This window comes from Myotis davidii, unplaced genomic scaffold, assembly GCF_000327345.1.
Source record: "Myotis davidii unplaced genomic scaffold, ASM32734v1 scaffold200, whole genome shotgun sequence".
In the NCBI taxonomy this organism is placed as follows: Eukaryota; Metazoa; Chordata; class Mammalia; order Chiroptera; family Vespertilionidae; genus Myotis; species Myotis davidii.
Window position 1 is genome coordinate 7,193,905 of NW_006293700.1, and position 15,597 is coordinate 7,209,501.

At 42.9% G+C, this 15,597-nt stretch overlaps 1 protein-coding gene across 1 annotated transcript in view; it reads left to right on the forward strand.

Annotated features, from left to right (window-relative positions):
• Positions 1-14,620, forward strand: part of WDYHV1 (WDYHV motif containing 1) — an 18,821-nt gene extending 4,201 nt beyond the window's left edge. Inside the window, exons 2-6 of the mRNA XM_006767368.2 lie at positions 5,046-5,145; positions 6,305-6,355; positions 10,354-10,502; positions 11,124-11,248; positions 13,772-14,620. Coding sequence (XP_006767431.1) covers positions 5,046-5,145; positions 6,305-6,355; positions 10,354-10,502; positions 11,124-11,248; positions 13,772-13,881 — 535 coding nt within the window. The 3' untranslated portion in view covers positions 13,882-14,620. The remainder of the gene's footprint in view (positions 1-5,045; positions 5,146-6,304; positions 6,356-10,353; positions 10,503-11,123; positions 11,249-13,771) is intronic.
• Positions 14,621-15,597: the final 977 nt, after the last annotated feature.

The window sequence follows — 15,597 nt, forward strand, 5'->3', positions numbered from 1 at the left end:
GAATGGTAGCCTCGTCTCCCGGCAGAACGTGATCTGGGTGGGGGTGGGGAAGGGCGGATTTCTCCGGGAATGGTTGGGTCGGGGGCGCATTACTTCTGCTGGGCGCTCTCCGCTGGGACATTTCTCAGCAGATTTCAGTGCTTGAGGGCAAGGCAGGGGAGTAGTTGGAGCTGGAGGGTGGAACGCAGAGAGTCTTTTGGAAATTACTCTGCCGAAACCGGTGTGGTTTCACACCGATGTGAAGGTCGTTTTAATTTTGGAAGATAATGCAGGCACGAGATTTTGCAATAACTTTCCCAGGGTCACCCAGTTAATAACAGCCCGGAATCCAATTGAGACCCTCTTGTACCAAAAAACCATGATCTTAACCGCCCTGTTGTCATTATAATAATGGTTATACTTAGCACTTGCTATATGCCAAGCATTGTGCTGAGTGGTCTATGTAAACGAATTCATTGAAGTCCCACAATTACCCTAGGAGATAGGTTTCCCTTGTTATACCCATTTTAAAGATGAGAACACTGAAGTAACATGTCTAAGGCCACATAGCTTGTGAATAAGGAATGGGGATTTACACGTAGAATTTGGCTCTGGACTCTACATATTGTGCCCCTGTCCAAGGCCACCTCTGTGGCTGAGTGACCACGCCCACCTTGGTCCTTTGACTCCCACACCTACCCTTCCCTTGCCTGTGTGACTCCTTCCCCACTTCAGTCCCTGCACAATTGTGAAACCTTAGGGCCATCTAAACTACTGTTCCCTCCTTCAGCTGGTCACCAATCTGGTGCCACCAAGAGCTTAACAATTTGTTCAGCTCTGACTGCATGTCAGGCCCAGTGCCAAGTTCTTCATCCATGCCTAGGACACAGGTTCTGTTTATTATCATCGTCCTAATTTTTTAAATGAAAAAGATGAGCTGCAGAGAAGCTGTTGTTTGTCCAAGATGGCACATCTAGCACATGGTAGTCCTGAAACTGAATGTCTGTAATGCTGGAGTCCATGCTTAACTACTACACTTTTTGTCTGCCCTGCTCTCACCTAAATTTTATTAGTTCTTATCCCTAATGTCCGTTCATTGATTCATTGATTCATTCAGTAAACGTGTATTCGGCATTTGGTGTGTGCAGTGCACGATTCTAGGCACTAGTGATACAGCAGTGAACAAAATAGACAACGTACCTGCTAAGATCTGATTTTTTTTTTTTAATGTTTTTGTTGGGGAAAGCAGACAAAACAAGTAAACCATGTTTGGGTGGTAAGTGCTACAAGACAAATAAAATCAGGTCAGGTGGAGACTGACTTTTTTATATTAGTATATTTAAGGAAGACTGCTGATAAAGTGGTATTTGAATAGAAATCTGAAGAAAAAGAGGGCGGGAGCTTCCTGGATATCGGTGGGACATTCCAGGCAGGAGGAACAGCAGGGGCAAGCGCTCTGAGAAGGAAGTATGCCATGAGAATTCCAGGACTAACAAGGAAGTTGGCACAGTTGGAGTGGAGCGGTTTGATGGGAGAATGGTAGGAGATGAATGTTTCTCCAGTAGATCATCTTTTAGTTTCGTCAGCCATAGGCCAGACTCTCCTTGGCTAGCTCTGGGGGACCTGTTCCAGTGCTGCCTACCAGGCCATTCTGCCAGGTGTTCCCTGTCCTGCCAAGTCTTTAACTTTAGCTGGTTTCACAGGACTCAGTGCCATCCTGAATTTGAATGAGCTGGAGAAACCTGGGAGCTTGTAAAACATGCGGCTCTTAGGGTCCCACCCCAGCCTCTGGATGTATGAGCAACACAGTGGAGGAGTTTGAGTCCGTCGATCACATTTCAAGGAATACAGGCATTTCAAGGAATACAGGCGGAGACAACAAAGTCTGCCCCTTGGGCATAGCAAGTCCTCTGAGATCTGGTCACTTCCCGTTCCTCCAATCCCATCTTGAACCTGCCTTCTCCGCTGTACTGCAGGGTTTCGCACCTTGGCGCCTTGGATATCTTGAATGCCTTAAATCTTTGTGTGGCGGCTGTCCTGTGTATTGTAGGAAATGTAGCCCGTCCCTGGCCTGTACTCACTAGAAATACGTAGCATCCTCTCCCAATTTGTGATCACCAAAAATGCCTCCAGGCTTTGCCAAATTTCCCCTGGGGGTCAAATCGCCTCTGACTGAGAACCAGTGCTTTGCCCTGCCTGCACACATCCGGGAGGTATACCGTACTGCCTTTGCGCCTGTGGGTTCTTCTAACTTGAAATACATGCCACCTCTGCTTCTGTCGGCTTCCCTCAGATGCTCCTTACCTTTTAAGATCCACTTCATGATAACAGTGGTGGCCGCTCTCTGTGTGGCGCTGTGTGGTTTGTGGAGCATTTTTCCTTCCTGCATGCTTCTCTGACTAAACCCGTCACGAGTAACCCTTCCTTGCAGAATCCTGGCCCTAATGCTGCTTTGTTAGCTTTTCTGCTGCCAAAATAATCAACCGGCAGGTTGAGAAATGATCATCATTCCCCACTTTTTCTAAACCAGTGAAATGGGTGCCAGGACTCACATTACACCAGGGGCTCTTTCCATCCCAGGGTTTCCAAGTATATACTTAGGCGGTTCTGCGGATGGTTAAAGGCCTCTCATATAGAAGGGAGTTTTACCTGGGGCAGAGGTATAGGAAGATAAATTTCAATTCAGTACGAGAAAGAACTTTCTGGAAGTCAGGACTTCCTCCGTACCAGAGGGACTTGGGGACTCTTTCCATCCCAGGGTTTCCAAGTATATAAGGCCCTTTGTTTTAACATCACAAGTTTCATGAAATCCTCCTACATGATATTAACTTTCTTGAAAGAAAAAGGACAGTAGAAATGGACTATAAGTTCAGTATCTCTTATGTTTAAATTTGTTTCTACTGTGTAACATTCACACATATTTGAAAAATTAGGCCAACTATGTCCAAACCACATGTGTATTCAGCCTACGAGTATGCTCCCTCTTCTGTGCTCACATCCGGTCCAGGGATGTGAGACACAGTTGGAATTCCAACTCACACACTTAAAAAGTAAGAAACTGAACATCCTGAGCTGAGTGTCTGCCCTTCTCATCTGTAAAATGGGCATAATCACATATATTAGCATCTTTCATGGCCTTGGATGCTTGCTTATTTGTGGATCTGCATGTCTCCTCTCACTGTCTGTGAGCTCTGATTTGTCAGATCTTCCAAGCACTTAGCATAGCGTTTTGTATATCACAGGCTCTTGAAGATGTTTGTGGCCAACTCTCCAAAAGGTCTGTAGGCAAGACAGACAAATGTCTTTTCAAAACTTGGTCTCAGAACATCCAGATTTTTAAAATGTTAGATATTATATGTTATATGTCCCATTGAAACAGTACATTTTTGTTGCTCCATACGACATATCCTGTGGAAGTTGTTAGTAGCCATCTCCTGGTGTTACCTCTACCACCTCTTTTTCCATAAGGTTTCTTAAGTATTTTAATTAAAAACAAAATCATCGGAGAAAAACACAGAAGCTCAACTTTGGTGCTTTAAGCCGAGTCTTATGTAACATTGAGACAGGTAGACAAGGGCAAGACTCGTGCATAAAAAAAGTGTTTATTTCCATAAAATGGTGACAGCCCTCCAAGCCGTTTGTGCCTTGTTTGTCTTTGGGTCGCATGGTGTAGGTGGCTGGAAGTTAGGCTTTGACAGATGGGGTCACGTGTGTGAACAGAGTGTTGGTGTAGTTCGTTTTGAGCAAAGGCACCGTGTGGTTCAGCGGAGAAAGGAACCCAAGAGCTGACCTGTGAGTTCTGCCAGCAGGGGCTAGCGCTTGCCTGTGTGGGAGTGACTGTGGCTGCTAGTGTGGCTAGTTGGGTGCACTGGGCATTGCTTTACTTAGGCGGTTCTGCGGATGGTTAAAGGCCTCTCTTATAGAAGGGAGTTTTATCTGGGGCAGAGGTATGGGAAGATAGATTTCAATTCAGTACGAGAAAGAACTTTCTGGAAGTCAGGACTTCCTCTGTACCAGAGGGACTTGGGGAATCACACTCAGAGGGGCTTCCCCCAAAAGAATTCCTGGACATATCACATAACTGCCCTGATCTTGCTGCTCAGGAGCCCTGCTGCCCCACACACGCACCTGTCCCATTCCTTAAGAAGCAGGCACCTGGTGTTACTAAGATGTGTGGAGTATTTCTAATATATGTGATTATGCCCATTTTACAGATGAGAAGGGCAGACACTCAGCTCAGGATGTTCACAGTTTCTTACTTAAAAAGTGTCTGAGTTGGAATTCCAACTGTATCTCACATTCCTGGACTCAATGCTTATAGAATATTAGGCATTCTATTTTTAATTGATTTTTAGATAGAGAGAGAGCAGAAGCGAGGGAGAGAAAGAGAAAGAGAGAGACATTGATTTGTTCCACTTATTTATGCATTCACGGATTGCCTCTTCTATGTGCCCTGAGCAGAGATCGAACCCACAACCTTGGCATATCGGGATGACACTCTAACCAGCTGAGCTACTGGCCAGGGTTTGTAGAATATTGACGCTGCGTTTTATCAGTTATAAAATGCCTCCATACACACACACTGCTGGGAGAGGTATTGAGCTCTATATATGCAGAGGGTCCACACAGGATAGGCTGGGTAGCAGCTGGTTGGGGATGTTTTATTTTTATTTATTTATTTATTTTAATACATTTTATTGAGTTTTTACAGAGAGGAAAGGAGAGAGATAGAGAGTTAGAAACATCGATGAGAGAGAAACATCGACCAGCTGCCTCCTGCACACTCCCCACTGGGGATGTGCCCGCAACCAAGGTATATGCCCTTGACCGGAATCGAACCCGGGACCTTTCAGTCCGCAGGCTGACGCTCTATCCACTGAGCCAAACCGGTTTCGGCATGGTTGGGGATGTTTTAGAGGAGGTTCACATGTTTGCGACTTGTTGGATTAGATGGCATTTAAGGTCTCTTCCAACTGTTTCATGTCATCATCAGTCTTTTGTTCAGATTTGAAGGACACTGAGTGTTCTTGCTTAATTATACTGATTAGATAATTATTTTATTCCAGTGAAGAAAATATTTGGAAGCTCTGTGAATACATCAAGAACCACGACCAGTATCCCTTAGAGGAATGCTACGCTGTCTTCATATCTAATGAGAGGAAGATGGTAAGTTGGCAAGTGACTGCGGAAAGAAAACAAGAGATTTAGGACATTAGATGCTAACTATAGAGTGAGTTTAATACTGTTTTAAAATGTGCTCTGTAAAATACAGCAGCATCTTAACATTTGTTTTTGGATGAGTTTTTTTACCTTCCATGGTACGGTTAAGAGAGTTTAGGTTCTCACTTGTAGGTAGGGAAATATGTGATGGTGTGTTCACACAGATGAAATTCCTTTTCTCTAGGAGTTTAAGTAGAACTACAGTGAACATATATGAAGTATTAAATAAAAGTCCTTCCTGTTTTATTTTATTTTTTTTAAAATATATATTTTATTGATTTTTACAGAGAGGAAGGGAGAGGGATAGAGAGTTAGAAACATCGATCAGCTGCCTCCTGCACACTCCCCACTGGGGATGTGCCCACAACCAAGGTACATGCCCTTAACTGGAATTGAACCTGGGACCCTTGAGTCCGCAGGCCGATGCTCTATCTGCTGAGCCAAACCGGTTAGGCAGTCCTTCCTGTTTTATAAAGCATGTTTGCAAGGATCGCCTCATTTGATCCTAATGGGAACCCTGTGAACTAGGCAAGTTTCAGACAATGGTCTCCGTTTTATAGGTGAGGAAATAGAGACTCCGGGAGGTTTCATGAATAATTAAGTGGAAAAGCAAGACTTGAACCTGCCAGGCCTTCTGATTCCTCATTCAGGTCTCCTTCTACTCCCTAAGGACCATCGTATAATTAATTTTTGCTTTTTCATTTTTAAGGACCCTTAGACATATTTGGATTTCTTTTTTTTTTTTTTTTAAATATATTTTATTGATTTTTTACAGAGAGGAAGGGAGAGAGATAGAGAGTTAGAAACATCGATGAGAGAGAAACATCAATCAGCCACCTCCTGCACACTCCCCACTGGGGATGTGCCCGCAACCCATGCACATGCCCTTGACCGGAATCGAACCCGGGACCCCTCAGTCCGCAAGCTGACGCTCCATCCACTGAACCAAACCGGTTTCGGCCATATTTGGATTTCTTACCCACTTGTTCTTTCACCTGGATTGTTGGTTCTTAGAAATATTTTATTTTTTGTGTATGTGTTGCTTTAAAGAATTTAGTGGTGGTTTAGCTAAAAGGGTGGCTTATGCAATTTATTGTTTTTGTAGATTCCTATCTGGAAACAGCAGGCAAGACCTGGAGATGGGCCTGTGATCTGGGTAAGATGGTCAACACAGAGAGCGTCTGATGCATTATTAGTACGGTGATCCCTGAGGGCTCTTTAAGTTTTGGTAGAGCAGAAAGGATAGGGCAGTAGAGAAAGGCTAATTATAAATAGGCTTTTGAGAATAGATGTTGGTTGGCCTAAGGTAGAAGCGCTTACAGGCATGTTTGTTTTAATTTTGAAATTATTACAGGAATGATTTTAGTTTTTGTTTTGTTGTTTTTATTAATCCACATCTGAGGATATTTTTTCCATTAATTTTTAGAGAGAGTGGAAGGGAGGGGGAGAGACAGTGAGAGAAAACATCATGTGAGAGAGACACATCAATTCGTTGCCTTCCGCATGTGTCCTGACCAGGGCCAGGGATCAAGCCTGAAACCGAAGTACATGCCTTTGATCAGAATCAAACCCAGGACCCTTCAGTCTTCGGGCCAATTCTCTATCCACTGAGCAACACTGCCTAGGGCATTACAGGAATGACTTTAAATGGTCTGTGTGGCAGATATATTTGTGACCTCCCAGACTACTATCTTTTTAGCACTGGGAAGGACTTTAGCAATATCTAGGCCAGCTGCACATGAGAATTATCTGGAAACTGTGTTAAAAATACTGTACAGCCCTGGCTGGTTTGGTTCATTGGATAGAGCATCAGCCTGGTGACTAAAGGGTCCCAGGTTCGATTCCAGTCAAGGGCACATGCCTGGGTTATGGACTCTATCCCCAGTAGGGGGCATGCAGGAGGCAGCTAATCAATGATTCATTCTCATAGTGAATTCTATCTCCTCCCTCTCCCTTTCCCTCCTCCTTCCTCTTTGAAATCAATAAAAATATGTTAAAAAATACTGTACAAATTTCTGATATGGTTGATCTAGAGAAGGATTTAGGAATTAGCATTTTTAGCAAACTCCTGAGTGAACATGATGGCATCGGAAAAACACATCTGTTCCAACCCCTTCATTTTTCAGGTGAAGAAACAAGCCCAGAAAGGCAAAGCGAGTAGCTCAAGGCCATCTAGCTGGTCAGTGGCAGAACTGGGTGTCAGGCCTGGGTCCTTTCCAGTATGCGTCGTGCGTCACCCTAACCTGGCCCCCGGAAGGACAGAGTTGTTTATGCTAGTAACCATGAAGATAAAGTAAAAGAAAAGCTCCATTCATGACCATTTAACGAACATGTAGTTTCTGATACTTATTTAAAATAAGATACCATTTGAATTGGCTTCATTGATTTATTTAACATATATTTGTTGGATACCTATTACCGTTATATGTCAGGCACAAAACAGGCTAAAGTCCTTAGCTTCACAGAGCTCACGTTTTCGCTTCTTTCCCCTGCGGGGGATGTGCTGCTCTGACCCGAAAGCCCAAATCCAGCAGTGTTGGGTGTTGGGTTAGGAGCTCGGGTTTAGTTAGAGTCAGACACAATGGGGTGCAGCCCCAGTCTCCCATTGATGGCTGTGTGAACTGGACGTGTTGGGTACCCCTTTTTTCAGTGTCCTCTCTGGTCAGTGGGTTTGGGAGGCTTAGATGAGGTAATGCAGGAAGCATTATCCAGGTATTCGGTACGGTGCCTGGTACTGTGCTCGATAAGCCGTAGCTATTGTTGTTAGCGACACCGCATAACCCCTGTTGCAGATGGTCCATCTCATTAATGACCATCCTCATTAATGACCCACTCAGCTGATTTGAGTCAGGGTCTTGCTTCCCATCTTAGGGAAACTTGCAGGGCAAGGACCTGTGGTCATGTCCCTCTTTTTAAAAGCATTTACCAATAAATAAATAAGTAGATAAGTAAATAAAATAAGGCATTTACAGACATAATCTCATTAGTCCTCCCAGTACTCTCTGAGGTACATGCTACAGTTACCTTCATTTTATAAAAGGGTAACTGAGGCTGGTAAGTAGAAGGGCTTGATTAGGCGAGCCACCTTCAGAATGCCCTTACTGCTTGCTCTCCTGCCTCCTGCAACCATTGACTTGTGTTTCCCACTCACTTCTCTGGGAACTCCCTGAGGGTGAGGAGCTGTCGTTCTCACCTCTGTATCTATATTTCAACAGCACAGTTTCTCACAAACAATAGGGAAGGGAGTGTGTACTGCAAAACAATTGTAACACGAGTTAGATGTCAAGAGAGAAACAGATTTTAGAAGGTAGCTATGCTCACCACTATACCACCAACACCTTGAGAAACAGAATTTGGATGAGGCAGAGACTGCTGCTGGCAGGGGATGGGAGAAGATTAAAACAACACGAACTTATGGGAAGAGAGCCTTTGAGTTGGAGCTTGAGTGATGGGCGTGGAGAGAACCTGGGGAAGGTTGCTGCAGATGGGGGGTGGGGATAAGATGAATAAGCGCAGGGAAAGGAAACCAGACTGTTATGGGGGAGCCACGCTTCGATTAAACCTGGAGGGTCAGATGCATTAGGAGAGGAGTCCAGGGAATGAGCATCCATTTCTGAAGCTGTTTCTGCTTTCCTAAGATAGAATTGGAGCCAGGGGAAGCACTTTAGGCTCTAATGGTACATCTCGGGTCTCAGTAAATGAATGATCTTTCCCACCTCACAGAGTCAAATGAAATAACATTTGAGAAAATGCTTTATAAGCTCTGAAGTACTAGAAACGTAACATGATATTATGAATGTTATCCTAATACTAGAGGCCTGGTGCATGAAATTTGTGCACTGGAGGGAGGGGGTGGGTTCCTCAGTCCAGCCTGTGCCCCCTCACAATCCAGGACCCCTCGGGGGGATCAGGCCTAAGCTGGCAGGTGGACATCCCTCTCGTAGTCCAGGGCTCTCACAGTCTCAGACCCCTTGCTTCTTACCGCTCACCTGCAGCGGAGGTGGGAGAGGCTCCTGCCACTGCTGCTGCGCTCGCCAGCTGTGAGCCCAGCTTCTGGCTGAGCGGTGCTCCTCCTGTGGGAGCGCACTGACCACCAGTGGGCAGCTCCTGTGTTTAGCATCTGCCCCCTGGTGGTCAGTGCATGTCATAGCGAATGGTCATTCTGCTGGTTGTTCCACTATTCAGTTGATTTGCATATTAGGGTTTTATTATATAGATAACTGAACTTTTAATCTTGCAGTGCTGTTCTCTGTGATAGTGTTTTTGCTTTGAGGAACTCAAAGCACCGAACTGCCCTCATGTTCCTTGATAACCACCCTGACATCCCTTCCAGCAGTGCCTGGTGTCGGGGAGTGAGAGTGAGGATTCACGTACAGTGTCCGAGCTGTGCGCACAAAGCTCTCTTTATTCCTTAATGGTTACACATGAGGTTTTAGCTGATTGAAACAAGACAAAACAAAAAAAAAAGCCAACCAAAAGCCAACATTTTTATTTCTTTTAGCTACCAATCTAGTATAAAACAGTCCCCTTTGTTAAGAGTTGGGAGGATATTCTTGCAGACTCTATCCTCTGTATTCATATGCATGCATATGTACTTCTGAATGCATGTGTGTCCACATAAACTTTAAAAACATAATATGCATATTCTGCAATTTGCTTCTTCCACCCAGCTATATATAACATGGACATTTTTCTGTTTCCACATAAATTTACCCAAATGTTTTTAACAGCTACTCCATCCTATGGCTGCATGCATCACTGCTTGTGGTGGGCTTTTGTTTTTTTCTGAATTTCCACTATTATAAACAGATTTTATATCTGTATAAATACACACACACACACACACACACACACACACCTTTACTTGAGTATTGCCATTGCTCTCTAGGGTGGATTCCTCGAGGTAAAATTGCTGGGTCAAGGAGTTTCTGATATATATGAACATTTCCACTGTCTATTGAACTGTTCCCTGTCACTGGGCATTTGGTCTGTGTTCAGGATTTTGTGTTTGCTTTATTTTATTTTGCTCTTACAAAGAGGGCTATATTTGTCTTGTATCTGTTCTTGGGGCTGTATACGCATTATATCTCAGACAGCCGTGGAATTCACCATCATAGAGTAACTTGGTTAAGTTCCGCAAACTTTTACCTCCAGGATTACCATGTTGTCTTGCTTCACGTTTCAAGTGGAGGACAGAGCTTCATTTATGATCTCGACACTGTCCTGCCATTTCCCTGCCTCTTCGACGCTTATGTGGAAGATGCCTTTAAGTCCGATGAGGACATCCATCCCCAGTTTAGAAGGTGAGGAAATTCAGGGGGAGTTTTCCTACTTTCTGACGTGAGGCCTTGACAATGATATAGAGTTGTTTTGTGTCCTTTTGCATTTGCTTAGTAAAGATTGCTTATCTTGGCGTCACCATTGAGTTGATATTTGAGGATGATGTGCTACACAGAAGATAAAAAATGTTTCAAAGTTTTAAAGGTTGTCCATTGTATAAAAGGTTGACAGTCTTTTAGAAATGTGTGTGATAAGATCTCAAACATTTTCTTAGTCATTTGGGGGATTTCTCTCATCCTCTTGCTTTTGAGGGGGTGGTGGGGTGTGTGTGGTGTGGGGATAGGATGCCTTATGATGCCAAAGTTGAGAAGGCCGTCATGGCAGCACCGGAAAATAAAAAGTTTTGCCCCCGATACCAGATGTATTTCGTGCCTTTGTAGCTCTGGATTTCGTTTGCTCATTTCTCATGGCTTCTTTGAGAGGTAACAAGCCACACACACACACACACACACACTTGCATATTATTAATAGTACAAAAATGCCTGCTTAGTTTTGTGCATGTCATAGAAAATGAGTACAAAAAATGAGCTAGAATTTCAACTGTGATATCTCCCTGCGATCAATGAATGCTGATTTATCTGCAGGAAATTTAGAGTTATCCGCGCAGATTCTTACTTGAAGAACTTCGCTTCTGATCGATCTCACATGAAAGATTCCAGTGGGAACTGGAGAGAACCTCCTCCGTCATATCCCTGCATTCAAACTGGAGGTGAGCCAGCGACGCGACCTTGGAAACATTGCCAGTCCCTGAGCAGATCAGCCTTTTCCCTTAACCAAGGACAAAAACCTCACTGCTTTTTGGGTAAACCCTCTGAGTGGTAAAGAAGTGAGAGGAAGCGTGGTTCTGTGTTTTTATTAGATTCAGAAATCGAGGCACAGAGCACAGGACTGGAAGGCATAAGGCCTCATGGGAGAGGAAAGGTGTAGGGAGTAGACTGTGCCACCTGCAGTATTGGATATACTTACTGCTGGGACACTGCCTTTAGGAGACCTGCCTGTTTGTGCCATTTAACACTGGGGCTGGTGGCACCTTGCTGTGGTAGGGCTTCATGTTATGGTGGAAAAAATCGCCAGAGCATCCCGGTGATGAAGTGTCAGATCCCTGGCGCTAGAACAAAATCTGCATTAGGAGGAGGTGAGAGCTAGCAGGTTTTACTGTACCACTCACCCAGTTTTATGTGCTTTTAGGCATCAGTCCAGTTAATAATTCCTTGAGATTTGAGTAGATGAAGAGTTCTTCACCCTAGTACTATTGTTTGGCATTCACATGAGTTGAAGCATTATTTATGGTGGAGAGTAATTCACGACATTGCCATTGATTGGTGAGGTCATCCCCTCACATGGCTGATACTGTCTGTGAAAGTGCTCTGTAAGCTGTGCCACAGCCAGAAAAGTGGAGCAGAAATAAAAAATATTCAGAGTTCAGCAAGGAAGAAAGTAAGAGCATATTTGGCATATTTGAAGGGAGTGAACTAAGAGAGGAATCAAATTCTGATTTTTGAGGGTCTCTGTGAGAAGCTCTCGTAATTTAAAAAATGTATATTGGGCTTGCTTTTTGGTTCACCAGCCTGCCTTCCAGGCTCAGCATCAGAATTGGGACCGAGCCTTGGTTAGGCGAGGGCTTCCCAGGCCTACCTTTCAGTCTTGGACAGCCTGCTGTAGGGGGCGTGGTCTGGGGCAATGTGCTTTGTCAGCTTCCCGTCTCATGGATGTGAACTCAGAGCCTTGTGCATAGCAGACGTTCAGGAAACACCACCTCCTCAGCCCTGATGCTCTTTGAGTCATTCCTTAGGGTTTGATGACTACTGCCCTGTCATGAGTGCTGTTTTGTGCCGGGCTTTGTGCCATCCCCTTTACATATTAATTTACTTCCCACCACAGCTCAACGAGTTCAGCTTTATTTTCCACATTGGATAGATGCATAGACTGAAGTGTGTGAAGGTTGAGCCCTTTGCCTCAGGTGCATGGCTAGAAAATGGTGGGGTCAGCACACTGTGCTTAAGAAAGGTTTTTTTTATGGGGAGGAGGAGGTGTCTTTTTTTTAATGCTACACACACTCTTTTTTTTAAATGTTTTTATTGATTTTTAGAGAGAAAGGAAGGGAGAGGGATAGAGAAATGGAAACATCAGTGATGTAAGAGCATCATCGATCGGCTGTCTCCTGCACTGGGGATCAAGCCCACAGCCTGAGCATGTGCCCTGGCCGGGAATCAAACCAGGATCTCTTGGTTCATAGGTTGACATTCAACCACTGAGCCACACCGGCTGGGCGATTGATCTTAAATAAGAATACCTGAAGATAGTAATAATTTTTTATTTAATTATATTAAAGGGCCCAGAAAACAAATACTATTATATGTTAGAAGTTGAGGTTTCCGTTAGCAATTTGTTAAAAATGTTAGTTGACCTACTTACTGACACACATGGGTCATGGTATCGATCCCAGGTAAGCAAGAGCTTTGGCCCATCTCTCCTTGAGGGTCCTGCCTGTGCTTTATTTCGGGTACTTGGTCATCCTGCAGCCCCAGCTTTCTGATGACTTCAGTGAAACTGCTGGTTCTGCTAATTATCTAGTTGTTTTTGTTGTAATTTCTTGTAATTTATTTGTTGAAGAAACAGTCTGGATTTTCCTACTGGCGTCTCTTTGTATCCTCTGAATTTCCTGTAAATTGGCAGTTTGGTTATTCACGCATTTTTTTTTAAATTTAACTTTATTTTTAAATAACTTTAGACTTCTAGAGAATTTGCTAAAATAGAACAAAGTTCCTATATACATTTTACTCAGATTCTGAGTAAACTGTAATGTAATCATTGAAACCAAGAAAATTATACAATTGATAAGAAAAATACTGACATAATACTATGAACTTAGTATGTAAATTTTGCAAGATTTCCCACTAACGTTTTTTTCTGGTCCAGGCCGTTAGGTTTAGTTATTATGTCTCCTTGATCTCCTTGAATCTTTGACAAGTTCTTTCTTTCTCTTATAAGTTTTAAACTTTTGAAGAGTACTGGTCAGTTATTTTGTAGGGTATTCCTCGGTTTGTGTTTGTGTACTGTTTTGTCCTGATTAGATCAAAGTTTCACATTTGCAACAAGAATACCACAGCAGTGATGTTGAACCCTTACCCATTTGAATAAATCCCCCTACTTTTGGTCTTCTGGGTGGTTTTTATTGCTGTTAAACCCAAATTGTGTTTTCAGTGGACATTTCTTTCATGTACTTTTTTAGATTCCAAAATGAACCTGAATGATTTTATCAGTATGGATCCCAAGGTAGGGTGGGGAGCTGTTTACTCGCTGTCTGAATTTGTACATCGTTTTGGCAGTCAGAACTACTGAACTTGACATCCGGATGTAGAACATGGAGCAGTGCTGGGACACGGGCAGTAAACTTCCTGGTACATTTGGTTTGCAACTGTGTTTTCTTCTTTTAATTCATTTCACTTGAAACATGAATGAACAAAAACAGAAAACCTTTTTTTTTTCATCTGTCAGGTTGAAATTTGATGTAGTGTATATATTTGCCAAGATAGTCCTAATGGCTCATTTGTTAAAACATGTGATGACTTATGCCAGTAATTGCTTTCGCTGTGATAGAGGGGTAGGCTTTGTGTCTGTTCTGGATGTTAAGTTCTTCCCCAGCTACACTGTAAGCTCCTGGCGGGCAGGGCTGTGTGGCTCATTGCACAGCGGATCTCTAATACCCATGAAAGGTGGCCAGATGATGTTTGTGATTGTGTGGCTGCTTGAAGAGGGCTGATACTGTGAGCTGAATCAGCAGTAAGTATTAGTCTTTTTGGACTATTAAGTTCTTTAAAAAGATTATAGCTCTCTCAGGTTTGAATGTACTTTGGCCTATTTGTATGTGTTTTTTTAAAAAAAAATAAAATTGATTTAAAATCAATTTTGATTTTAAAGATTTTGTGTCGTTTTTGAAGACTTGAGAGATGCCCAAGAATATTCTTATTTGTAGATGGAACTGTGGCTTTAAAATACATTTATCAATCTTCCTTCTTGAAGATGTGTTGGAAATTTGGCTTTCATCATATAATTCCAAATAAAAGATGTTTGGTGTTAATCCAGCATATAGCGGTGGCAATCATTCATGTTTTCCTGATTCTACTGTAAAAAATAAGTAATTTCTTATAGCAAGGATGCCCAAGCTTTTGATCTTAAATGAGTTTTCTGCTTATTAAAAAACTTAATTTGATATAAACTTCCTACCTTGTGCTCTGGAGGGACAACTGAAATGACTTACTCAAGGATCAACCAGTCTAAGGAAATATCAGGTATCCATTGGTTTCAGCTGACCAGGAAGATTCTGGGAGAAAGTGAATGAATGTTTGTTAGAGGAATACAAATACAACCTCTTAAGTTATTTTATAATTTAGGGCTAAATATAGACCTCAAACTTGTATATCTTGTTGACCTTCAAATGGTGATTTGAAAAGTATGTGGCTAAAATGAAGAAGATAAAATTTGGCAGGCTGCACCGTGGAAATACTTTGTCCTGAACAAGATGTTTTCTGAAGGACCAAAGAATGGTCATCTGATTTACAAATTGCTTTTTTTTTTTTTTTTTTTTGCTAATGTATAAGCAGATTTTCTCTATGGATTTAAAATTATGTCTAGTGCACACAAATCAGACAGTTGTGTGTGGTAGTTTGACCTTCTCTGCTCCCTTGCCTTGAAGTTGAAAAACCCTGTCCCCTAACCAGGGTGGGAGCAAGGTGTATCATTTTAAGCCTGTTAAAATATCCAGGGGCCATAGTCTTAACTTGTAAGTAGCAATAGAGGACATTTATTGTTTCTGTTTACTTAGCACTCCTACAGTGCCTTTTGGGGAACCCCTCTTTGCACATTTCATGTAGTTCTGGGGACCCATAGGTAAAGGCATACATATACAGTGGGGCCTTGACTTACGAGTTTAATTCGTTCTGAGACCGAGCTCGTTAAGGAGCTCGTTAACTCAAATTACTCTATCAACTCAATGCAAAAAATCGGCCAAGAGATAGCTGGTATCTCAAAAAACTCGTTAGTCGGGACACTTGTAAG